The sequence below is a fragment of the Saccoglossus kowalevskii genome, chromosome 3 (genome assembly GCF_978046115.1).
Source record: "Saccoglossus kowalevskii chromosome 3, keSacKowa6.1, whole genome shotgun sequence".
Taxonomy (NCBI): domain Eukaryota; kingdom Metazoa; phylum Hemichordata; class Enteropneusta; family Harrimaniidae; genus Saccoglossus; species Saccoglossus kowalevskii.
The window spans coordinates 43,293,836-43,320,941 of record NC_140643.1 but is presented as its reverse complement, the minus strand read 5'-3'; the positions used below and the strand labels follow the sequence as shown (position 1 = coordinate 43,320,941).

The 27,106-nt window shown below is 39.8% G+C and overlaps 2 protein-coding genes across 4 annotated transcripts in view; one reads left to right on the top strand and one right to left on the bottom strand.

Moving 5' to 3' along the window:
- Positions 1-21,276, bottom strand: part of LOC100371378 (ADP-sugar pyrophosphatase-like) — a 48,331-nt gene extending 27,055 nt beyond the window's left edge. The window contains exons 1-7 of one of the 2 annotated variants that reach the window (XM_002739902.4): positions 20,981-21,276; positions 17,221-17,341; positions 13,816-13,923; positions 10,409-10,504; positions 8,820-8,875; positions 8,442-8,487; positions 8,051-8,113 (exon numbers count right to left, since the gene is read on the bottom strand). In XM_002739902.4, coding sequence (XP_002739948.1) covers positions 8,051-8,113; positions 8,442-8,487; positions 8,820-8,875; positions 10,409-10,504; positions 13,816-13,923; positions 17,221-17,341; positions 20,981-21,052 — 562 coding nt within the window. In that variant the 5' untranslated portion in view covers positions 21,053-21,276. The remainder of the gene's footprint in view (positions 1-8,050; positions 8,114-8,441; positions 8,488-8,819; positions 8,876-10,408; positions 10,505-13,815; positions 13,924-17,220; positions 17,342-20,980) is intronic. The other variant, XM_078013617.2, reaches the window with a different exon arrangement.
- Positions 21,277-21,538: 262 nt separating this feature from the next.
- LOC100371226 (6-phosphofructo-2-kinase/fructose-2,6-bisphosphatase-like) overlaps positions 21,539-27,106 on the top strand; it is a 50,217-nt gene continuing 44,649 nt past the window's right edge. For both annotated transcript variants that reach the window (XM_085497246.1, XM_085497247.1), the window contains exon 1: positions 21,539-21,699. In XM_085497246.1, coding sequence (XP_085353372.1) covers positions 21,674-21,699 — 26 coding nt within the window. In that variant the 5' untranslated portion in view covers positions 21,539-21,673. The remainder of the gene's footprint in view (positions 21,700-27,106) is intronic.

Sequence of the window (27,106 nt, the reverse complement as noted above, 5' to 3'; positions counted from 1 at the left end):
CGTGCACACCTGAACGGTTTCAAGATGCGCAAACCTGAACGGTGTCAAGACGTGCACACCTGAACGGTGTCAAGACGTGCACACCTGAATGGCATCAAGACGTGCACACCTGAATGGAGTAAGACGTGCACACACCTGAATGGCATCAAGACGTGCACACCTGAATGGCGTCAAGACGTGCACACCTGAACGGTTTCAAGATGCGCAAACCTGAACGGTGTCAAGACGTGCACACCTGAACGGTGTCAAGACGTGCACACCTGAATGGCATCAAGACGTGCACACCTGAATGGAGTAAGACGTGCACACCTGAACTGCGTCAAGATGCCCACACCTGAACGGTGTCAAGACGTGCACACCTGAATAGCGTCAAGACGTGCACACCTGAATGGCATCAAGACGTGCACACCTGAATGGCATCAAGACGTGCACACCTGAATGGCATCAAGACGTGCACACCTGAATGGCATCAAGACGTGCACACCTGAATGGGGTCAAGACGTGCACACTTGAACTGCGTCAAGACGTGCACACTTGAACTGCGTCAAGACGTGCAGACCTGAACGGTGTCAAGACGCACACACCTGAACGGTGTCAAGACTCACACACCTGAACGGTGTCAAGACTCGCACACCTGAACGGTGTCAAGACTCACACACCTGAACGGTGTCAAGACGCACACACCTGAACAGTGTAAAGACACGCACACCTGAATGGGGTCAAGACGTGCACACCTGAATAGCAGCAAGACGTGCAAACCTGAATGGCAGCAAGACGTGCAAACCTGAATGGCAGCAAGACGTGCACACCTGAATGGCATCAAGACGTGCACACCTGAATGGCATCAAGACGTGCACACCTGAATGGCATCAAGACATGCACACATGAACGGCGTCAAAATGTACACACCTGAACGGCGTCAAGATGTGCAAACCTGAACAGCATCAAGACTTGCACACCTGAACGGTGTCAAGACGCACACACCTGAAGGACATAAAGAAGTATACACCTGAATGGCATCAAGACGTGCATACCTGTACGGTGTCAAGACGCGCACTCCTGAACGGTGTCAAGACGCGCACACCTGAATGGCGTCAAGACGTGCAAACCTGAACGGCGTCAAGAAGTGCACACCTGAATGGCGTCAAGAAATGCAAACCTGAACGGCGTCAAGACGTGCAAACCTGAACGGCGTCAAGACGTGCACACCTGAACGGCGTCAAGACGTGCACACCTGAACAGCCTCAAGACATGCACACCTGAATGGCATCAAGACGTGCACACCTGAAAGGCGTAAAGATGTGCACACCTGAATGGGGTCAAGACGTGCACACCTGGACGGTGTCAAGGCGTGCACACCTGAACGGTATCAAGACATGCACACCTGAATGGCGTCAAGACGCACACACCTGAATGGCATCAAGACGTGCACACCTGAATGGCGTCAAGACGTGCACACCTGAATGGCATCAAGACGCACACACCTGAATGGCATCAAGACGTGCACACCTGAATGGCGTCAAGACGTGCACACCTGAACGGTTTCAAGATGCGCAAACCTGAACGGTGTCAAGACGTGCACACCTGAACGGTGTCAAGACGTGCACACCTGAATGGCATCAAGACGTGCACACCTGAATGGAGTAAGACGTGCACACCTGAACTGCGTCAAGATGCCCACACCTGAACGGTGTCAAGACGTGCACACCTGAATAGCGTCAAGACGTGCACACCTGAATGGCATCAAGACGTGCACACCTGAATGGCATCAAGACGTGCACACCTGAATGGCATCAAGACGTGCACACCTGAATGGGGTCAAGACGTGCACACTTGAACTGCGTCAAGACGTGCACACTTGAACTGCGTCAAGACGTGCAGACCTGAACGGTGTCAAGACGCACACACCTGAACGGTGTCAAGACTCACACACCTGAACGGTGTCAAGACTCACACACCTGAACGGTGTCAAGACTCACACACCTGAATGGTGTCAAGACGCACACACCTGAACAGTGTAAAGACACGCACACCTGAATGGGGTCAAGACGTGCACACCTGAATAGCAGCAAGACGTGCAAACCTGAATGGCAGCAAGACGTGCAAACCTGAATGGCAGCAAGACGTGCACACCTGAATGGCATCAAGACGTGCACACCTGAATGGCATCAAGACGTGCACACCTGAATGGCATCAAGACATGCACACATGAACGGCGTCAAAATGTACACACCTGAACGGCATCAAGATGTGCAGACTTGAATGGTGTCAAGACTTGCACACCTGAAAGGCGTCAAGATGTGCAAACCTGAACAGCATCAAGACTTGCACACCTGAACGGTGTCAAGACGCACACACCTGAAGGACATAAAGAAGTACACACGTGAATGGCATCAAGACGTGCATACCTGTACGGTGTCAAGACGCGCACACTTGAATGGCGTCAAGAAGTGCACACCTGAATGGCGTCAAGACGTGCAAACCTGAACGGCGTCAAGACGTGTAAACCTGAACGGCGTCAAGACGTGCACACCTGAACGGCATCAAGACGTGCACACCTGAACAGCCTCAAGACATGCACACCTGAATGGTGTCAAGACGTGCACACCTGAAAGGCGTAAAGATGTGCACACCTGAGTGGCATCAAGACGTGCACACCTGAATGGCATCAAGACGCGCACACCTGAATGGCATCAAGACGTGCACACCTGAATGGCATCAAGACGTGCACACCTGAATGGCATCAAGACGTGCACACCTGAATGGGGTCAAGACGTGCACACCTGGACGGTGTCAAGGCGTGCACACCTGAACGGCGTCAAGACGTGCACACCTGAATGGTGTCAAGACGTGCACACCTGAATGGTGTCAAGACGCACACACCTGAATGGCATCAAGACGTGCACACCTGAATGGCGTCAAGACGTGCACACCTGAATGGCATCAAGACGCGCACACCTGAACGGTGTCAAGACGCGCACACCTGAAAGGTGTCAAGACGTGCACACCTGAACGGTGTCAAGACGTGCACACCTGAATGGCGTCAAGACGTGCACACCTGAATGGAGTAAGACGTGCACACCTGAATGGAGTAAGACGTGCACACCTGAACTGTGTCAAGACGTGCACACCTGAATAGCGTCAAGACGTGCACACCTGAATGGAGTCAAGACGCACACACCTGAATGGCATCAAGACGCGCATACCTGAATGGCATCAAGACGTGCACACCTGAATGGGGTCAAGACGTGCACACCTGGACGGTGTCAAGGCGTGCACACCTGAACGGCGTCAAGACGTGCACACCTGAACGGCGTCAAGACGTGCACACCTGAATGGTGTTAAGACGCACACACCTGAATGGAGTAAGACGTGCACACCTGAACTGTGTCAAGACGTGCACACCTGAATAGCGTCAAGACGTCCACACCTGAATGGAGTCAAGACGCACACACCAGAACTGCATCAAGACGCACACATCTGAACGGTGTCAAGACACACACCTGAACTCAAGACGTGCACACCTGAACTGCGTCAAGACGTGCACACCTGAACTGCGTCAAGACGCACACACCTGAACGGTGTTAAGACGCGCACACCTGAATGGTGTCAAGATGCACACCTGAACTGCGTCAAGACGCACACACCTGAATGGGGTAAAGACGTACAGACCTGAACGGTGTCAAGACGCACACACCTGAACGGTGTCAAGACTCACACACCTGAATGGGGTAAAGACGTGCACACCTGAATGGGGTCAAGACGTGCACACCTGAACTGCGTCAAGACATACAGACCTCAACTGTGTCAAGACGCGCACACCTGAATGGTGTCAAGATGCACACCTGAACGGCGTCAAGACGTGCACACCTGAACGGTGTCAAGACGCACACACCTGAACAGTGTAAAGACGCGCCCACCTGAATATTGTCAAGACGAGCACACCTGAATGGAGTCAAGACGTGCACACCTGAATGAGGTCAAGACGTGCACACCTGAATGAGGTCAAGACGTGCACACCTGAATGGCGTCAAGACGTGCACACCTGAATGGCAGCAAGACGTACACACCTGAATGGCAGCAAGACGTGCACACCTGAATGAGGTCAAGACGTGCACACCTGAATGGCGTCAAGACGTGCACACCTGAATGGCGTCAAGACATGCAAACCTGAACGGCGTCAAGACGTGCAAACCTGAACGGCGTCAAGACGTGCACACCTGAACGGCGTCAAGACGTGCACACCTGAACAGCCTCAAGACATGCACACCTGAATGGCATCAAGACGTGCACACCTGAAAGGCGTAAAGATGTGCACACCTGAATGGGGTCAAGACGTGCACACCTGGACGGTGTCAAGGGGTGCACACCTGAACGGTATCAAGACATGCATACCTGTATGGTGTAAAGACGCGCACTCCTAAACGGTGTCAAGACGCGTACACCTGAATGGTGTCAAGACGCACACACCTGAACTGCGTCAAGACGCACACACCTGAACGGTGTCAAGACTCACACACCTGAATGGAGTCAAGACTCACACACCTGAAAGGCATCAAGATGTGCATACCTGAAAGGCGTAAAGATGTGCACACCTGAATGGCGTCAAGATGTGCACACCTGAATGGCGTCAAGACGTGCACACCTGAATGGTGTCAATACGCACACACCTGAACTGCGTCAAGACGCACACACCTGAACGGTGTCAAGACTCACACACCTGAATGGAGTCAAGACTCACACACCTGAAAGGCGTCAAGATGTGCATACCTGAAAGGCGTAAAGATGTGCACACCTGAACGGCGTCAAAATGTACACACCTGAACGGCATCAAGATGTGCAGACCTGAACGGCATCAAGACTTGCACACCTGAAAGGCGTCAAGATGTGCAAACCTGAACAGCATCAAGACTTGCACACCTGAACGGTGTCAAGACGCACACACCTGAAGGACATAAAGAAGTATACACCTGAATGGCATCAAGACGTGCATACCTGTACGGTGTCAAGACGCGCACTCCTGAACGGTGTCAAGACGCGCACACCTGAATGGCGTCAAGACGTGCAAACCTGAACGGCGTCAAGAAGTGCACACCTGAATGGCGTCAAGACATGCAAACCTGAACGGCGTCAAGACGTGCAAACCTGAACGGCGTCAAGACGTGCACACCTGAACGGCGTCAAGACGTGCACACCTGAACAGCCTCAAGACATGCACACCTGAATGGCATCAAGACGTGCACACCTGAAAGGCGTAAAGATGTGCACACCTGAATGGGGTCAAGACGTGCACACCTGGACGGTGTCAAGGCGTGCACACCTGAACGGTATCAAGACATGCACACCTGAATGGCGTCAAGACGCACACACCTGAATGGCATCAAGACGTGCACACCTGAATGGTGTCAAGACGTGCACACCTGAATGGCGTCAAGACGCACACACCTGAATGGCATCAAGACATGCACACCTGAATGGCATCAAGACGTGCACACCTGAACGGTTTCAAGATGCGCAAACCTGAACGGTGTCAAGACGTGCACACCTGAACGGTGTCAAGACGTGCACACCTGAATGGCATCAAGACGTGCACACCTGAATGGAGTAAGACGTGCACACCTGAACTGCGTCAAGATGCCCACACCTGAACGGTGTCAAGACGTGCACACCTGAATAGCGTCAAGACGTGCACACCTGAATGGCATCAAGACGTGCACACCTGAATGGTGTCAAGACGTGCACACCTGAATGGCGTCAAGACGCACACACCTGAATGGCATCAAGACGTGCACACCTGAATGGCATCAAGACGTGCACACCTGAACGGTTTCAAGATGCGCAAACCTGAACGGTGTCAAGACGTGCACACCTGAACGGTGTCAAGACGTGCACACCTGAATGGCATCAAGACGTGCACACCTGAATGGAGTAAGACGTGCACACCTGAACTGCGTCAAGATGCCCACACCTGAACGGTGTCAAGACGTGCACACCTGAATAGCGTCAAGACGTGCACACCTGAATGGCATCAAGACGTGCACACCTGAATGGCGTCAAGACGTGCACACCTGAATGGAGTCAAGACGCACACATCTGAACAGCATCAAGACTTGCACACCTGAACGGTGTCAAGACGCACACACCTGAAGGACATAAAGAAGTATACACCTGAATGGCATCAAGACGTGCATACCTGTACGGTGTCAAGACGCGCACTCCTGAACGGTGTCAAGACGCGCACACCTGAATGGCGTCAAGACGTGCACACCTGAACTGCGTCAAGACGTGCACACCTGAACTGCGTCAAGACGCGCACACCTGAACGGTGTTAAGACGCGCACACCTGAATGGTGTCAAGATGCACACCTGAACTGCATCAAGACAACACACCTGAATGGGGTAAAGACGTGCACACCTGAATGGGGTCAAGACGTGCACACCTGAACTGCGTCAAGACGTGCACACCTGAACTGTGTCAAGACGTACAGACCTGAACGGTGTCAAGACGCACACACCTGAACGTTGTCAAGACTCACACATCTGAACAGTGTCATGACTCACACACCTGAACGGTGTAAAGACGCACACACCTGAACAGTGTAAAGACGCGCACACCTGAATATTGTCAAGACGAGCACACCTGAATGTAATCAAGACGCACACACCTGAACTGCGTCAAGACGTGCAGACCTGAACGGTGTCAAGATGCACACACCTGAACGGTGTCAAGACTCACACACCTGAACGGTGTCAAGACGCACACACCTGAACAGTGTAAAGACGCACACACACCTGAATATTGTCAAGACGTGCACACCTGAATGGCATCAAGACGTGCACACCTGAATGGCGACAAGATTTGCACATCTGAACGGCGTCAAGATGTACACACCTGAATGGTGTCAAGATTTGCACACCTGAACGGCATCAAGATGTGCAGACCTGAATGGTGTAAAGACGTGCAAACCTGAACGGCATCAAGACTTGCACACCTGGAAGGCGTCAAGATGTGCAAACCTGAACAGCATCAAGACTTGCACACCTAAACGGTGTCAAAACGCACACATTTGAAGGACATCAAGACGCACACACCTGAATGGCATCAAGACGTGCATACCTGTATGGTGTCAAGACGCGCACTCCTAAACGGTGTCAAGACGCGCACACCTGAATGGCGTCAAGACGTGCAAACCTGAACGGCGTCAAGAAGTACACACCTGAATGGCGTCAAGATGTGCAAACCTGAACAGCCTCAAGACATGCACACCTGAATGGCGTAAAGATGGTGCACACCTGAAAGGCGTAAAGATGTGCACACCTGAGTGGCATCAAGACGTGCACACCTGAATGGTGTCAAGACGCACACACCTGAACTGCGTCAAGACGCACACACCTGAACTGCGTCAAGACGCACACACCTGAACGTTGTCAAGACTCACACACCTGAATGGAGTCAAGACTCACACACCTGAAAGGCATCAAGATGTGCATACCTGAAAGGCGTAAAGATGTGCACACCTGAATGGCGTCAAGATGTGCACACCTGAATGGCGTCAAGACGTGCACACCTGAATGGTGTCAATACGCACACACCTGAACTGCGTCAAGACGCACACACCTGAACGGTGTCAAGACTCACACACCTGAATGGAGTCAAGACTCACACACCTGAAAGGCGTCAAGATGTGCATACCTGAAAGGCGTAAAGATGTGCACACCTGAAAGGCGTCAAGATGTGCATACCTGAAAGGCGTAAAGATGTGCAACACCTGAATGGCGTCAAGATGTGCATACCTGAAAGGCGTAAAGATGTGCACACCTGAATGGTGCTAAGATGTGCACACCTGAATGGCAACAAGACATGGATACCTTAGTTCTATTAACAATATTAATGATGGAGTACATCACTTACTAAAGTACAAGCATGAAGATTTTCAATATCTAACTCCATGCGCTACAGCTCCCTATGATGGGAAATTGTATTCAATCTACTAGAAATGGATAGAGGCAATTTGGGGCATGAAGCTGCATCTTGGTATGTGGTATTTACCTTGTAATTTCTTTAGTAAATCATAAACTGGAACGTGAAGAACTTCTATAAATTCACCATCCTCTATGAGATAACAAGATAAGTTAGATAACCTTTGACAATGATGTACATACATGCTCACCTCAAAATATTTAGGTTGTTAAGATACAATTCAGCATTATGCTTGGAAATTATCTCCCATCAAATATGCTAATTCTCCAAAGACTGCATTATGCTTGGAAATTATCTCCCATCAAATATGCTTAAGACACAATGTCATTTTGTCAATACATAAGCAGCATTTTGCCAGAGACGTTTAGATATTCACATCCTTTTGTCATAGAGGGCGTAGTAAGTGTCATTTTGTCAGAAAATGTACTACAAACACAGATTATTTGGATTTGTATCTCACCTGTTCTTTGAGTTGGTTTCTTGTTTATTGGATCATCACCGTCAATCTAAATTTAAAAAAATAAAACATGGCATGTACATATAGCAAGACATTTTCAGAGATCTGACAATTTTAGACATTTTTGAACTTGGACTACCTCTTTACCACAACCTTCAAAATGTGTGTTGAAATATTCTGCCAACCACTAACTGTTACAGCATCATTATTAAAATAAAACAAACAAAACCATGAAGAAAGAAAAGCAAATTTTTGTTTTCCATGGGTAGAAGAAAAATAGAGCATTTGTGTGATTCCTGGCAATGTTTGGATAACAGTGTCATCATTACTTTACTGTTAGGTAGATAAACACACAGAATTGTCATCAAGAAATACACTTACATGAATAGTAATCTGAGCTGCAATGCCGTTTGACACGCCAGGATCCAAAGCAGAAGCTGTAAAAAAAGTCCATATCAGGTATACATAAAAACAAAACAAAACAAAGCCAAACAGAGCCATTTTAAAATCATGAAATAAATTGACTAAAACTGCATACAATCTAATACTCAGACAATGTACAGTCATTACAAGGGATGTACTGGAGTGATACAATTAAAACAGAGAAGAAACACAACTCATGTACAAAAGGCATGGCATGTTTCACTGGGAAATAGTGATGTAGCAATAACATTACAGACCCACGCTATTGTTTTTTTATTTATTTACGATATTCATTTGATGGATCAATGCTTTCAACCTTGTTTTACTTTTGACTAATGTTTGCCATTTAATTTCAGTCAAAATCACCAGAGGGAAAACATTATTTGCTTTTAGCATAGTACGTTCTTGAAGCCATATAAATTGTGCAATCAGTGCAAGTAGATAGTACCATGGAACGCCATGATTTTACAAACATCTCCTGGGTTACCAAGTTTTCGTGACCGCACACTGACCCTTTGTATGTACACTGGGTCGCAATGTACCGGTACAGTCTATCTAGCTCTTAGTGATTTAGGTTTTGTCATCAAATTCTCATTATAATCACTAAGTACACGGTACTACAAAGTACGGAAAGTGGCAAAGTGATTAAGTCAGCATTTCTATTTGGGCCAGGAAGTCCCAGGACTGACATTCTGAGCAAATACTGTGAATCTGTCTATATTATAAGTCCCGGTCAGTAGATGTTCAATTTAGGAAAATCACACTACGTTGGCACTCGTATTTACTGACTGCTTTAAGAATGTTTTGAATACAGAGTTCAGCATGATGCTAGTTACATTACAACAGCCATTTCCACATAGCATCAACTGGTCAACTGCTTTTGTTTGTTGTGAAGCTAAATATAAACACATGATATGTCTTTATGATGTTTCCCCTTTAAAAAACGATTCTCAGCACTTCACTCGAAACGCATGCATAGTATGCACATTTATTTGAGATATATATTCTCTGAATATCACAGACAATATATATATATATGAATTTTATTCAGTACAATGGCCTCAGGCCTATGGTACAATAAATACATACAGAGGGATTCCTTTAAATAATTGTTGAATCTACTAGTCACAACTGGTTATTAAGTAGATTGACTCACAGACAATATCTATCTATTTAATTCAAGTTTACATAATTTCAGACATTTGCTTATCCCTACAGCTTGTTTTCTAAGTGAACATTGCAACATATCCAGGTAGAATCTTCCGTTCCCTTGGTCAAACACTTTCAGGTGTTCATACATGTATATTGCGATGTTTAGGAATAACAAAATGAACGGATACAAACAAACGAAACTGTGCAATAATATATTTGAACGTTTTTTTCAAGGAAAATACTGGCTAAAATTTAGGTGAGAACAATGAACAGAAACAATGAATCACATAAAAAATTAAATAATAATAATATTCCACATTCATTACGGTATTGCCAACTTTAAAGATAGCTCAACTAAATGTTCAGTATCTATTGTGCATGCTATCTCATTTTACCTAATCCAGAATGTCGTACTTTTCCAGTGTATCCAGTTTCTTCTTTTAATTCCCTCTTAGCAGTGTCTTCTATACTTTCATTTGGATCCAATAAACCTATTAAAATAAAAATAAATCACATTAGCTGTTGTCCTACCGAACCCCACAGTAAAAAGTTAGAAAAATTAATCAAAGTGGAGTATGCGTTAACAGACATTAATACAAGCTCAAGAAAGAGTATGGTAATCACATAATTAATAGTGCATCTCTAATAATAGCGCAAGTAAACCAAACATTCTATTTTATTGTACCAGGGGTATGCTGAATTAATCAAATATTTATTTTGACTATAGACGATATTCAGGTAACTGGTTACACCGTTACAACTACAGTACATCATACCGGTAATATAACTGCTATAGCAAAGATAATATTAGTCTGATTAACAACATGATATATTTTGAGTATCGACAATTCAATGAGAATCAATTGCCGTTCATATGAAGCAGAATTTATTCAGAAATTGGTCAGTAACAAAATTCACAAAGAAGTATTATAAAAGTCTTTAAATTTCACATTTAGATTCATTGACATTGTACTGTTCATTAACAATTCTATCATGAGTAATTACATGAATTATTCCATTAGCCTGCATGCCATGGTTTGAACATCAGTAATTGTCCACACTTTTTTATAGCAATATTCCAATAAACCTGTTTGGGGTTCTCGAAGTTCACTGGGTGCTAAGCAACCATGTACACGAGAGGGGGGGGGGGGGTGAATCAACGTATATTCATTGCTGGTCAACAGAAATATGCAGTTTTAGGCAGTTATTTTAGTATATTAGCTTCAGTTTTAGATCACATATATACTGTATCCAAATTTCACAATCTTATAAAATATAGAAAATGTGTTTAACATTCATACACTCAAAAATAAATATGAACAAAATACCATTTATATACCAATGGTATCCATACGTGCCTTTGTAAAATATTTTCGGGGACAACATATAAATTTGACATATAAAACAGGCGAACGGACAACTAGTTGTAAAATCAATCCTCCATTTCTGTCGCTAGTGCATTCTGTTACATGGCAACCATGAAACACGCCTGGAAACTCCAAACTTGTTTATTGCTATTGCTGAATGTTGTATACTCATCTAATCTTGCTCACTCAGTAGGGGTAAATGCATGTAATATATGTTGACTTCTCAAAGCTATTACATCAAGGCATTTTACAAGGAGACTTGGTTGACATTTCAAAGGTTTGTCAGCAGGGGTTATAAATTGGTTAAAAACATGATAAATCACCTTGACATATGATCTTGGTGTACTCCATGTTTTTTGCCGAGAGTTCTTGTATATACTTAGATATGAATGATACATAGCGAGTGCCACATGTGGGCAGGATGCAATCAGTCTTCTCAAAACACCTGACATCACCTCTTGGCTGTACTTATATATCACATGGTTCATGTATTGTTTCACTGATTTTATTATTCATTGTAAAATATTGTGTAGATTGTTTGGTTTTAGTTATACAGTCAAACCTGTCTATAAAGGACAATCAGTGGACTGAGCCAAACTGTCCTTTATAGACAGGTGGTCTTTATATGGAGGTGGCCTAATTTATTCATTTAATCATGAATATTAATTAGGACCGGAATTTTAAGGGAGATCATAAGCAATACATAAAAACAAACCTACCATGAATATGTCTTTTTTAATAAAAGTCACTCATTTTCATCTGGATAATTAAGGTTTACTTTTTTACTACAAATTATATCATGTAAATTCACTGAAGCCAAGTGATTCTGCCCATGGATTCAATGGTGTATTTATTGCATAAGAACGATTGTCAACGATCGGCCGCATTGGCGTTTCAGCTCGGTAATCAGTCCCATCGTTAGTATTGTCGATTGTACACTGTGACAAAATGCACAGGCAAAGATGCCGTGATTGAAAAAACAAACAAGCATTAAAAATGAAGAAGCATTGGTAATAAACAAAATTGACCAAACTCATAACAATTGCTCCAACCATGGAGCTAAAAAGCTCCATGCTCCAACTCTCGGTGTTGAATCAGAAAGTCAAACGAACCGGAAATGAAACACGGTGATCGTACACGCAATTTTACAGTTATTTGTTGCAAGCATCGACGTGTCAAAACTGCCCAAACGAATTTTCTCGATTGCGAAATATTGATATGACAGTTTATAAAAAAAGAGGATCAAAATAGAAAACATCTTTCATTGAGAATAACCCCGAGATGACCCCCTAAGTAACAATACGTTTTGCCCATGCGCTAGCTTCATTAGCATAATTTATAATGATCAACAACAAACAACATGGCGCCAAAATAGGTCGGATTTTGCAATCCCGCGATGAAAACGAAATAAACGAATGTTTTATTATTTTGTTTGGATATTTCATGTCAACAAGGTAAATAAAACATCTCTCATTTAATAAAACTGGTTCATTTTTTTTGTTTTCGAGACGGGGGGGAATTTGCTCTTCATGTGCGAGACGGTCCACAGAAGTGCCACTGGCCGGCTGGGGATCGATAGTATACCGGGGGTAGTACCGATCGGAAACAAGCTAGTTTTTCATTTCAAACTTTGAATGAAACTGTTTTAATTTGTTGTTAAAATCTTTCCATTCTCTAGACGTTACATTCAGATGATATTCAACTTTTTTTTTTTTACTTTTTCGCAACTTCACAAACCAAGTTGAGATGGTACCCTTGTCTATTAGCCCTAAAGATTGCGTACTCGGTAATCTGAACGTAACATATGGCCACTTTCCTGTTAGCGATTCGCAAGTAGCTATTGTCTTTTTGCTGAGACAGTCTGATGGAAATGTTGGTGGTCGTTAACAAAGGTTAATATGTGAATAGGTCTACAATAGGGTGGTCGCTGGTCGCGTTGGACAGGTGGTCGCTATATCCAGTGTCTTTAACGCGTAAATTGCGAAGGGACTGTACTAAGGTGGTCGCTATGAGCAGGTGGCCGCTCTGCACAGGTGGTCGTTAACACAGGTTTGACTGTAGTATGTTCTTGAACCTTTTTTTTGACTTTCAATTTATGATATATGGTTTTTTCTATACACTACTGTATCTTGCCCCCCCCCCCCCCTCTCCCCCAAAAACCCAGGCTTCGGGGTTAAAGAATTCTTAAACAAAAATTGAAAACATGAAAAGTACCTATTACTAACCGCACCCCCAATCCAACAAGGCCGTGACTGGCTTCATTGTTTCAACCACCTGGTCCAAAGATGTCAGATTCTTTTGTTCTGGCGACAACCTTTGAATCCGTGTTTCAGGAATTTGTGTTCCTCACTAAGCAAATGTTGCAAAAATAAAAGCTTAGAGGGAACATTGAATCATTGATGCAATCAATGATAATGTTACTATGGTTACTTTACCTGCTGGAAACTCCACAGTGTAACATTTCATTGGTGGTCTGTACTGCTTTACTAATACGATGCAGTCGTAATGTAGAAGACGCTTCAGAATGGCAACAATGCAGACAGCTGTGTAATAGAAAAATGCACCATGCATAAAGAAAACACTGAGTTTTATAAATGAAAGGATTACATGACAGTAAATATCATAATGGTAAATGATACAAGCTTGTACTTTGGAATGTTTTGATTTGCCTCGCACTGAACCAACTGAAAAATTTAATTTGTGTCAAATTTGTTCCGCTAAATTACAAAAAATACACACGACAGACAACTTCACTGTAATTACGACCAATTATTTTTCCTGCATTTAAAAACAAATTATCTGCTGTATTTTGGATTATAATGAAACTATATAAATTTATCGGATGCTGTCGTAAATTGGCCAGGGCAGTTTTTTAAGGTGTTTTTTTAATATTTTGGCATCATTTTTCAGATATTTCTATTTTTCCTGATGCCTAAAATAGAGTCTACTTTAAGTTTTATCATAGTCATTGACGCCTATTCTAGAGTATGATGTTTATTGTAACTAGCGTGAATAGGTAAGCTTTGTTTCAACAATGAGCTGTTATCACTGTAATCAATGTTAAATTATTCCTCAAATGCACAGTTTATTTTTGAAAACAACAAATTTTTTGATTTAAAAAAAAAATCCTGCCATTTTCCCATCAAAATCCAAGCCAAAAGATCATACTACAACATCGGCAGATCCCTTCCGCGTTGCGTTCAATAACATCAATGAGCTATGGTAATTTGAACATGTTGGCATCATCCATCATTTTGATTGGTTAATTAGAGATTTGAAAGAACACTGTCCCAGGTCGAAACATGCAAAACATGGCGGATATCCTACAGCATCAAGCTTTTAAAATATGTGACTGGAATCATGCGCTCACGATGAAACTAAGTTGAATTTTATTTGCATTTCATAACGATTCAACAAATTTATTTTTTGTAGGTTATTATAATAACCACTGAGTAATAATAAACAATTGTGAAACATAGCATGACCGGATTGTGCTACAGTGATCATTTGCTACTAAGCAATGCAGTTGTGTTCTTTTTTATTTGAAACTTCTTTTAGAAAATACTTTCATTACCAATAAAATAAAAAAATAAATAATTGTATTTGGTGTACCAGGTTCGTTAATGTGATTTTTTAAAAAAAGATGACACTGAGTGACATTGTAATGAAATTTCAGGCGACCTACTTTTTAATTCAGCAAGAAAAAAATGTTTCAAAATTTTAGAATAGCATCTGCAGTGGTTTCCTTTCGTCTTGGGTGGCCCAACTGCTGCCGTGGAAAGTCTGCATATATGTAGGTGAATTTTTCAATGTAAATAGAACTCCCCAAAAAATATTTGATGATCATTTTTTGAAATTTTGAACCCCAAATAAAGGCCCACCAGCCGTGAAATCATTCAGGGCGATTTTTTGGATTGGCCAATTTACGACAGAATCTGGTACATGCATGTACATGTGTTAAACAAGTGTAGATGAGAGTTGACCAATTTATGTTGCAGTAGCTTTTTCTTGAATGCTCCCTGTAAAACCAAATTTAAAAAAAAAAGTAACTAAAAACCCTAGATGAAATATTGAAAATTATAATATGTTGTTCTTTCAATTATCACATTTCCCAACACATATGACTCCTGGTTCAGTAATGTATACAGCAATAATGTGTGTCAGTACATACATGTATACTGTGTTCTAAATAACTATTCAACCTTGAAGTAGTGTTCTTCGGTAAACTGAATCGGACATCAATTTTCAATTTCATTTACAATTTATTTTCGACACATGAACATACTTTTCTTCAAAATTTTTTTAATTTTGGTATTGTGGCTGTACCTGATCACGCAGTTAATTATGTGAATAGACAAAAATTACAAGTAAATGCATTGTTTATGGCTAAAACAAAACACAGCAATGATAAGTATCATAGAAAAATAGCTGACAAGTTGCAAGAATTAATCATAGCAGTAATGATTTTGACAACTGTGACTCTTATTTCAGATATGCAGCAGTGTGCTGGTGTACCAAAATGGTTGCCTAATGGATATCCTATTTTGTTGTCCTTGGTGGTGCACGAACATAATTTGGCGAAATAGCTTTGAATAGATATACATGTACCAGTAATTAACCATTGTTTGGCCAAGTGTATATTGCTCAAAGAGACTAAAATCACTTATTGGTATCTTAGTTTATATATCTGAGCACAAAATAACTATTTCAAAGTCTACCTTGCTCATTAGTCCTCATTTGCATATAAGTATTTCCCTACGGCTGTGACATGGTTTTGGAGAAATGCATTTGAGCGAAAAAGCGCATCACACGATTAATTGATTAATTTACTTGTATTTTGTACACTACACTACAAATTGTCTGGTTATGACCCTGTGATCACAGTGTGTAGCTTTAGACATGATTCCACCAAAACGTCAATTTTAATCAATTTGCCCATGGCATACACTCAACTACAGACGAGTGGCGGTAATAATTGTTGAATTTGCTTCAAGGCAATGCTTAAATCATGAACTTGTTAGTAAACAGGAGTAAATGCACAAGATATATTGAAACACATATTCACAGTAAAATGAAATTCAGGGATATTTGTTTGTTTGTTTGTTTAGTAAGTGGTGATCATTAATTAATACGTTAATGATTGCGTATTAGGACAATGATTGTGCATACTGTAAAATACTTTATTTTCGCATGGAATTAATTTTTGCTATATTCGCTGAAGGGATGATTCAGTGAAAATAAAATCGAGCAAATATACCTTTTTTCCTATATTTTAGGTTTAACTCATCAAAAATCAGTGAAAATAAATTCCATACAAAACACTCAAAAAATCTTTTCAGCGAAAATTAATTCCAGCTAAAATAAAGTATTTTACAGTAGATGTGCAGTATAATGTAACTAGAAGACCAGTATTTACAAACCAGGAAATAAATCGACAGACATTTACTTTAAATTCAATCGATCTTTTAATATTCTATTAATTCTCAAACAAAATCATGATTTTCATTAGCATACTAGTAGTTCACACTCTTGTAAACAGAATAGTTTTACAACTACAAGTCTTTACAGTATTCAGAGTGCATGGCTCCTATCTTATGTCTGACGTTTGGTGGCGTAATTTTGGAAAGCCAGAAAAAGTTGACTGGCTGGAATTGGGCGTGGCTACAACTTTTATTTCAAATTTTATTTGTTATTTTTTATTCACAGGTGTTTTTAAGCATACTAATACAGGTTGCAAATATGATGCTTGTTGGCTTTAAAAACAAATCTCAGTACATGGACTTAGTCTTATAAAAGTGAGGATGATTACTCTTGGTAAGATTGTAAAAAACAGTAATTACCATCTGTCTTGTAGTTCTCTCGTCTAGTGGTTCGCTCTACAGTCTCCCATGTCTGTTCCCTTCCCATAGGATCCTGGTAAGTTGTCTTGTGAAGAGATAACCAATTACCAGTACACAGCATCTACACAGACATGTTATACTGAGTTAGGAAAGTGACTATGCAAGTTCATGTAAGTAATTATAGTAAACACACCAATTCCAATTCTCCCATGCTGAATCCATATACTGTAAAATACTACCATATATTTTAGCTGGAATTAATTTTTGCAGAAAAGATTTTTGTGTGTTTTGTATCGAATTTATTTTCACAGATTTTTGGCGAGTTGAATGTAAAATATAGAAAAAAAGGGTATATTCGCTGGATTTTATTTTCACCGAATCTCTCCTTCAGCGAAAATAGCGAAAATTAATTCCAAGCAAAAATAAAGTATATTACTCTAATCTGGTCCAGTGTCGGAGACATGAATGAGCACATAGAGAAGAGTACAGTGAAAACACTGGGCCAGTACAACAATAGTAGTCTTAAGAACATTTCTCTGGTTATGTTGGGAGAAAAATAATTAGTACTGGAATATTATGAGGAAATTAATAATTAAAAAAATTGAAAAAAGGGAGAAAAATAAATTAAACCCTACCAACCCATATTTTGGAAGAAAGTTTATTTTATGTAAATGAGCTCTAAATTAATTACTAATATTTCTATACTACTATTGCTCTGGTCATTCCACAAATACATGTAATTATTTTATTTCATTATTTTTAAGCCTTTGCAATGCCAACAATACAGACTTCCTCAAACTGCTCCTTTTATCAAATTTTGCCTTGAAATGAGTGCCTTCTAAGTCTGAAGTACAAAACATGCCTATGTAGCAAATGACTTGTACTCAGTTGCCTGGAGTTTACCTCCATTTTCGTTTGGCCTCGGCATTTCATCCAAATGTATATTAATGCACTTATAGGAAAACTGCATGATTCATCTGTGTGTATTTATTTGAAGCAATGTGGCCCTGCAGCACTATGGTAAATGCAATTAATCTTTCTGCCACTACTGTTGGAGGCTGTTTTTATTTTCAGGGTTTGATACAGTTTGATGAATACGTTTTTTTTCTTAAGTCATTAAGTTTAAAGCAATTTTGGTTTACTTGGCAAGTGCTGGTAAGATGTCTGTTTCCTGAATCTTATTTTCATGTGTACTTTATACATGTAATTACAGTAAACCTTTCAATTTTTCACTACAAGGAATCTTTCATTAAGACACTGGACCTCAGTGAGATTTTCACTACAAGGAATCTTTCATTAAGACACTGGACCTCAGTGAGATTTCCACTGCAAGGAATCTTTCATTAAGACACTTGACCACAATGAGATTTTCACTACAAATAATTTTTCATTAAGCCACTGGACCTCGGTGAGATTTTCACTACAAGGAATCTTTCATCAAGACACTGGACCTCAGTAAGATTTTCACTACAAGGAATCTTTCATTAAGACACTGGACCTCAGTGAGATTTCCACTGCAAGGAATCTTTCATTAAGACACAGAACCTCAGTGAGATTTTCACTACAAGGAATCTTTCATTACGACACAGGACCTCAGTTAGATTTTCACTGCAAGGAATCTTTCATTAAGACACAGGACCTCAGTGAGATTTTCACTACAAGGAATCTTTCATTAAGACACTGGACCTCAGTGAGATTTTCACTGCAAGGAATCTTTCATTAAGACACAGGACCTCAGTGAGATTTCCACTGCAAGGAATCTTTCATTAAGACACTTGACCACAAATTTATGAGATTTTCACTACAAGGAATCTTTCATTAAGACACTGGACCTCAGTGAGATTTCCACTGCAAGGAATCTTTCATTAAGACACTTGACCACAAATTTATGAGATTTTCACTACAAGGAATCTTTCATTAAGACACAGGACCTCAGTGAGATTTTCACTGCAAGGAATCTTTCATTAAGACACAGGACCTCAGTGAGATTTCCACTGCAAGGAATCTTTCATTAAGACACTTGACCACAAATTTATGAGATTTTCACTACAAGGAATCTTTCATTAAGACACTGGACCTCAGTGAGATTTTCACTACAAGGAATCTTTCATTAAGACACTGGACCTCAGTGAGATTTTCACTGCAAGGAATCTTTCATTAAGATACTGGACCTCGGTGAGATTTTCACTACAAGGAATCTTTCATCAAGACACTGGACCTCAGTGAGATTTTCACTACAAGGAATCTTTCATTACGACACAGGACCTCAGTGAGATTTTCACTACAAGGAATCTTTCATTAAGACACTGGACCTCAGTGAGATTTTCACTGCAAGGAATCTTTCATTAAGACACTTGACCTCAATGAGATTTTTACTACAAGGAATCTTTCATTAAGACACTGGACCTCAGTGAGATTTTCACTACAAATAATCTTTCATTAAGACACTGGACCTCATTGAGATTTTCATTACAAGGAAATTTTCATTAAGACACTGGACCTCAGTGAGATTTCCACTCCAAGGAATCTTTCATTAAGACACTGGACCTCAGTGAGATTTTCACAACAAGGAATTTTTCATTAAGACACTGGACCTCAGTGAGATTTTCACTACAAGGAATCTTTCATTAAGACACTGGACCTCGGTGAGATTTTCATTGCAAGAAATCTTTCATTAAGACACTGGACCTCAGTGAGATTTTCATTGCAAGGAATCTTTCATTAAGACACTAGACATCACATCATTGAGATTTTCACAAGGAATTTTTCATTAAGCCACTGGACCTCAGTGAGATTTTCACTACAAGGAATCTTTCATTACGACACATGACCTTTGATCTCAATGCTTTGACATGAATCGGTCCAGTCCGTCCACCGTCTGAATCACACGGTTTCGTAAATTTAATGTAAACCCCCCCCCCTTTAAACTGCTGTGTGATTCTACCAAGAGACCACATATTAAGCAAGCTACATGTATCTATTCTTACATGTTCTGTGGTTCATGTCTGTGAAAAACTGTTCAGAGAGCAAATTACATCACTGCATGTCACTGTCAAAGACACAGACGTTACATAGCACTTCAAAATATGTGCCTAATCACAGTTGATCTAGCCACAGTTCTGTGATCTACATATGGGGGAAAACGAAAATGGTGGAATGTTGATTTGCCAAAGAGGGCACCCTTAAGATACATCTTCACTGAATACATGATGATCATGATCTGCCATTGAACATACAAAGTGTATAGGGTCATTCCAGTTTGTATCCACACCCCCCATATGGAAGGTATAATTCCGCAGGGTATATAAAATAATGTACTTTTTTACTGTTCCGGGAGGAGGGGTCACCGTAAATGAATTCCACAGGGTGATGATTATAGTATGGGCTTCCGAAGGGTTGGGTTATTGCAGTTTGTATCCGCAACTTTTTTTCTGTTCCGGGCCTCCACTAGGGGTGACTGTATTACATTCATTTAGTTAAATGTTAAATTTTGGACTGTTAATTCCGTGGGGTACATTTGGGGGAATGATCATCCAGGGGTTATTGGCAACAAAAAAATGTTTTCCGGGGTGCTGAAACACCGTTGTATATTTCCAGGGGGGTGTTGTATATATGTAGGGGGTGTAGATACAAACTTGAATGACCCATAATACGTAGTCGGGACAATCGATGGCCGCGTTACCGAAGATGGTCATTAGATTATCAATGTATAAAGACCAACACAAACAGATCATGTTCATAATATTAATGTTATTCTCACCTCTTGTTTAATAAATTCACACTTTCTTCTTTTTTCTCCTAATTCCTCGTTATTTGGATAATTGTCGGTCATTATGAAATATACTCACTAACAAGTTTTAACCTCAGAGGTTCAACTCACACCCAGTATGGACATACAGCCTGTTCCAAAAAAATCAAATTGCAGCCACGCACGCACGCTTTCAGCTGCTGGTGTGAGTTCACATAAACTATTCGAATCAGAAGTTCAATTAATTGGTTACCAAACGATTCAACTGTTTTGGAAATATTACACGCAGAGGAAAACACGTTGTTGACGATGTACTAATCATTCATTAATGCAGTTTACTGCCAATATACAGAAGATCTCCTTCCGCGTAATAATGAAGTGCACCGATTTCTGTATTTCTGTTTCACATTATGTACGAAATAACTGGAAAACTGGTAAGTGCAAAATATTTTATGTTCTTAAGCAGAAGTCGTGAATGCTAATAAACAACTGAGGCTCGATGCTAAAATAGTGTAATGATATAAAGTTATTTGTAAGCGATAAGGCCACAGTCAAAGTTCAACAGATGACATGAGCGCGGGAGTTCAACATGTAAACAATATCACAGTGCTGGCCGACCCATCACTACGATCGACTGGGGATCTTCTGTGTTGTGTCGCCTTCTGGCAGCAGACGACTGCCTGTAACTGCTGATTGCACTTGTGGATGATCTTGTTGAGACAAATCGATTTGTAAGTTGACTCTTACTCTTTTCGAAATCTAAGGGGAAATTAATTGGATACGGAGTTGATGTTTTTTCACAGCTGTTCGTCACAGCTGATCCATTGTTCAATTTGTTGTTTACGAAACTTTAATTTAAGTTTTAGTCTAAACCTTTACAGTTATTCGTTACATTGCGTTACACTCAAAAATGCTATAAATATTTGATGTGAGGTATTGATTTGGGTTAAATAAACGAAAGAGTTGGTCATGTTTAAAATAAATAACCTTTGGGTTCAATGTCAGCTGATGTACGTGCGCCAACACAACTACTAGAAAACAATACGATGAACACGTACGACAGGTCACTGTAGAGTTACAGACATTGGACACAAGAATCGAGTTGTTTCTACGCCTCCATGTTTATTTTTAAGACCACTACATCACAATCCTCTATTATGTGTTTGTTATCGCCCATGGTGTTATCAACAACATATTAAAGTTACATATTAAAGGGCGTGGTCGTCGCGTCCTATTCGGTATGGGACAGATAGCGACGTATACAACGCGTGTAAAATACATTGTTTACTTGAAATTGATTTTATTCCAACACGCGCTGCGCGACGACCACTATTGTTGTGTGATGATTAACATATATGCAAGTCGTTCATAAAAAATTTATGGAGAAAGAAGTTTTCAAGGAAACATATGCAAAATATCTAAAAAGCTACCATTTTGGAACACATTATTCTATGGATAACTTATACTATCATTTCAAAATTCTCCAATTTTTCAAGAAAGCCAAAATTATGTAGCCTAACATTCAATTTTTTACATAGGTCATTGAACAACATTTTATGATATGATATCTGCCATAGGAACCAATTTCAGAATTTTGAACATTACTGTTACAGTAACTCAACAGCTCTTGCTGGATTTCTGAGTATTATTTTAATGGTAGTGAACTACCTTAAGGTTGTTCACATGCATTCTACAACAGTTTTTTGTTTCAAAAGTTTTAATTAATTTATTAAATATGAACATTTTTCATCAATTTTCGTTTTATTACCCAGTATAAAATTCTATTTTTTGACTACCTTTGCAATCTTTCAACAACAACAAAATATTAAACATCACCATTTTTTAATAATTAATAATTCGTGACAATCAGAAGTATCAATATTAAAACCACAAATGAAGATTTCACTGTAGATAACTGAACACACCTAACTGACCTTTTCACCATAGCAACGACCAATTGGTTAAATAAATGGTCTCACTGTAACAGTATTTGTACCTGCATGTCTAACATGGCTGGGCTATTTCCACCAATCAGATTACAGTATGCTCATGCTAATATGAACATGTAGATTTGAGAAATTTAAGAATATGAGGGTCATTATTTGGAATGCATTGCCTGGAACTGTATTGTATTTTTCATTTTGCAGGGATTGTTCACAACAAGTATATGTCAGTTTCGCTATCAGAATCCATACTGATACTGCAAATAAAAGCAACATTAGTGAGACTGACAGTAAAATTAACATTTGATCAATAAAGTTGTTTGAGATCAGAAACACTGTGGCTGTTTTGATGTCACTTGGTTGTGCTTGCATGTAGCTAAGTCACTTGTCATTCTATAACCGCGACACACAAATTATAGTCAAAATTACGGTCATATTCTGAATGACACTTTCTATGTATTACAGGAGATGCCCAATTTAAAGATCATTGGTCGTCATGCAGTACATGTTCGAAACAAACATCATATTTTACACATGTTGTATACATCCCTAATGACTCCCACATTGAACAGGACGTGAAACGACAACCACACCCCTTTAGTATTAACAAAATGGATTGGCATTGATATATATATAAATAAATTATAATAATATATATTCTGGTACATACAGTCAAACCTGTGTTAGTCATCACTTTTGGACAGTCCCAATGCAGTTTACATGTAAAATGACATGTATATAAAGGCCAAATGTCCAATATTTACTACGTTCACGACATGGGATCTTGGCACGTGCCGGAATTTGTAATTCTTTTTGTTGCAGGGGGGTTACAGCAGTTGCATTCACATAAGTCATGACCCACTTTGGCTTGTGCCGAAATCACACCATCTGTTATTTGACCCAAACATGGAAAACGATATGTATATAATGATAATAATAATTGCTATATTGAAATTATATCTATTTGCTGTTTTGCTTTTTATTACGAGTCATCATGCATAACTGTATGTACGGCAAAGAAGATTTGAAAAACAACTATTTTTTCATGTTGACGTAGCATTGCAAGAAAATAGCGGTTGCAGCAGCACATAAATATGCGTCGCTGACAATGGTTTGCATTCATTTCATTCATTACTACAGCATCCGACCATATATAGCTGCACTTCCCTCCATTGTCATGTCATACTAGTATGAATCAGTATATGTTCTCTTTAATTCACCTTTTTAGGGGGTGTAACTTTGGTTTATGTCAATTGTTCAGGCAGAATATCCCAGCATGTGCCAAGTTTCAGTCCGAGCATCTATCGAGGCCAAGATCAAGTTTTTTTCAGCACATGCCGACCCGTTCACAAACACATTTAGGCACATGCCAACTTGGTCCCGAGTCATGTGCCAAGATCTCTAACGTGAAGGCCACTATTGTAAGCACCCTTTTGGCACCAATTTGGTCACCTAGGTATAAAAGCTTTACACTTGTAATATAATAATATCACTAATAATAATATGAGGTTATTACAAGAATAGTGAAAAGTATGCACGAAGACAGTACAGCAGGAGTATCAGCAGACGCGCAGTGGAGGTCGATGCAAGGTGTACTGTCTGAGAATACCGGGAAAAAGTATGCACGAAGACAGTACAGCAGGGGTATTGACCAACGTGCATACTTTTTCGTGTCCTTGTAATAACCTTATTATTCTACATCTTTCCCTCCCAAGGATACATCATGGGAATGCCGAAATACAAAAAGTTTAGAACAGATTGAGCAATACTTCTTTGTGTGCAGTCTAGTCAAACACTGGGGGCTGCCATGTTTGTTTTTATTAGAGGACGCTCACATGCGTAATCGTTCCATATTCGGAATTTGAATGAAAGTACCCCAGAAAATACCGCAAAATTACGGCACGCTGTAACTTATGGCGTTATGGTGACAGATGTATAATAATAATAATTTATTCACTTATTTGTGCTTTTTATAATATTTAAATATACATTTGTTGAAAAGCTCATATTCAGCAGTGAACAATACATATTATAAAGTCTATTCATTCTTATAATCATAGATTAAATGCCTTCCTCAACAAATAAGTTTTCAATGCAGTTTGAAATTGGCAATAATGGGGCTGTGTTTTTTAGGTGAATTATAAGAATGTGAATTTTAATTAATTTTTTATGTAATTATGTTTCCACACAAAATGTTTAGATATATTATTGCATTGTTTCTTTACTTTATAGTCTTGACTTTTAGATATTGCCAAACAATGACTACATCATTAGTTTATATCCATTTAATTGTTATTGAATTTATATTATCAATGGGGAAAGGTTGTAGTAGTATAGTACGTTTTTGTGTGTGTATTTGCTTGTCTTTGTGTTTTTACATTGTGTTTTTTGTTCTTCTTCATTTTCCTCTTGTTGTAATCATTTTCATCTCGGGGATGTGTGAGTGTTATTGAATAAATTAGAAAAGTAAAAATTAGGCAAAATATTAAATGTTTTTACTCAGCAATATTACATGACTTGTGATGTTATTTTTAGTTGCAAATTCCAATTATTATTAGATTGCTGTGATTTATTTTTAGTGTATGCATGAATAATATGAAATCAATTTGACAGAATTCACTGGTCTGCCTCTCAGTTGGCATTCCTATCCTGTACAACAAAGTTCTATTTTTTTAGCCCCGCTGTCGACTTTGTCGAGCAGAGCTTATCATATGAGTGATTGTCTGCCGTCGTCCGTCGTTGTCCGTGTCAATGTTTTACTTTTTAGACTTCTTCTTGAAAACTACAAGCCTGAATGCTTTAATACTTGGTGTATATGTACCTTGGGTAGACCTCTCTCAGATTTGTTCATTTCATGATGATATCTTCAATTCTCTAATTTTGGTGAATATTTTTGTCATTTTTGGTAAAAAGTGATATTTTCGACTTCTTGTTAAAAACCGTAAGTCTAATTGCTTTGATATTACATATATAGGTACTAAATGTGGATCTCTCTTAGATTTGTTCATTTTGTAATGATATCTTTAATTCTCTAATTTTGGTGAATATTTTTGTAATTTTTGGTAAAAAGTGATATTTTCGACTTCTTGTTAAAAACCGTAAGTCCAATTGCTTTGATATTACATATATAGGTACTACATGTGGACCTCTCTCAGATTTGTTCATTTTGTAATGATATCTTTAATTCTCTAATTTTGCTTTATATTTTTGTCATTTTTGGTAAAAAGTGATATTTTCGACTTCTCGTTAAAAACCGCAAGTCCAATTGCTTTGATACTATACATATTGTTCATTTTCTAATGATATCTTCTGTTCTTTTATTGAAATGTGCATTGCTAACAGCGGAGCTATCTCAGCCGACTGGCTGCTTGTTTAGCTCTGCTGTCGATTTTGTCGAGCAGAGCTTACAAAATGTATCATACACATGTATGAGTGATTGCCCGTCGTCGTCTGTGTCAATGTTTTACTTTTTCGACTTCTTCTTGAAAATTACAAGCCTGAATGCTTTGATGCTTAGTGTATATGTACCTTGGGTAGACCTCTCTCAGATTTGTTCATTTCGTGATGACACTTCAATTCTCAAATTTTGGTGAATATTTTTGTCATTTTTGGTAAAAAGTGATATTTTTCGATTTCTTGTTAAAAACCGCAAGTCCAATTGCTTTGATATTACATATATAGGTACTACATGTGGACCTCTCTCAGATTTGTTCATTTCGTAATGATATCTTTAATTCTCTAATTTAAGTGAATATTTTTGTAATTTTTGGTAAAAAGTGGTATTTTCGACGCCTTGTTAAAAAACTCAAGTCTGATTGCTTTGATATTACATATATAGGTACTACATGTGGACCTCTCTCAGATTTGTTCATTTTGTGATGATATTTTTAATTCTCTAATTTAATTCTCTAAGTTGGTTTTGGTAGTTTACGTCTTTTGGTTCAAGTGAGTCATTTGATTTTTTTTCAAATTTCTTCAGACATTTTTGTTCTACTTTTACGTTTACAAGTGCCAGTATATCATCTGTCAAAAAGAAAAACAAGTGTTCTGGCTGTTGTCAATCTGTTAAAGGCCATTATTGGTGTACCCTAGAAAAAACATTCCTCCTGAACTTGACAAGTCTGAGCCATCTTCTTTTTTGTTTCACCGAGGCAGCTCAACACTGAATTTCCTGACTCTAAGTCACACTCTGCCA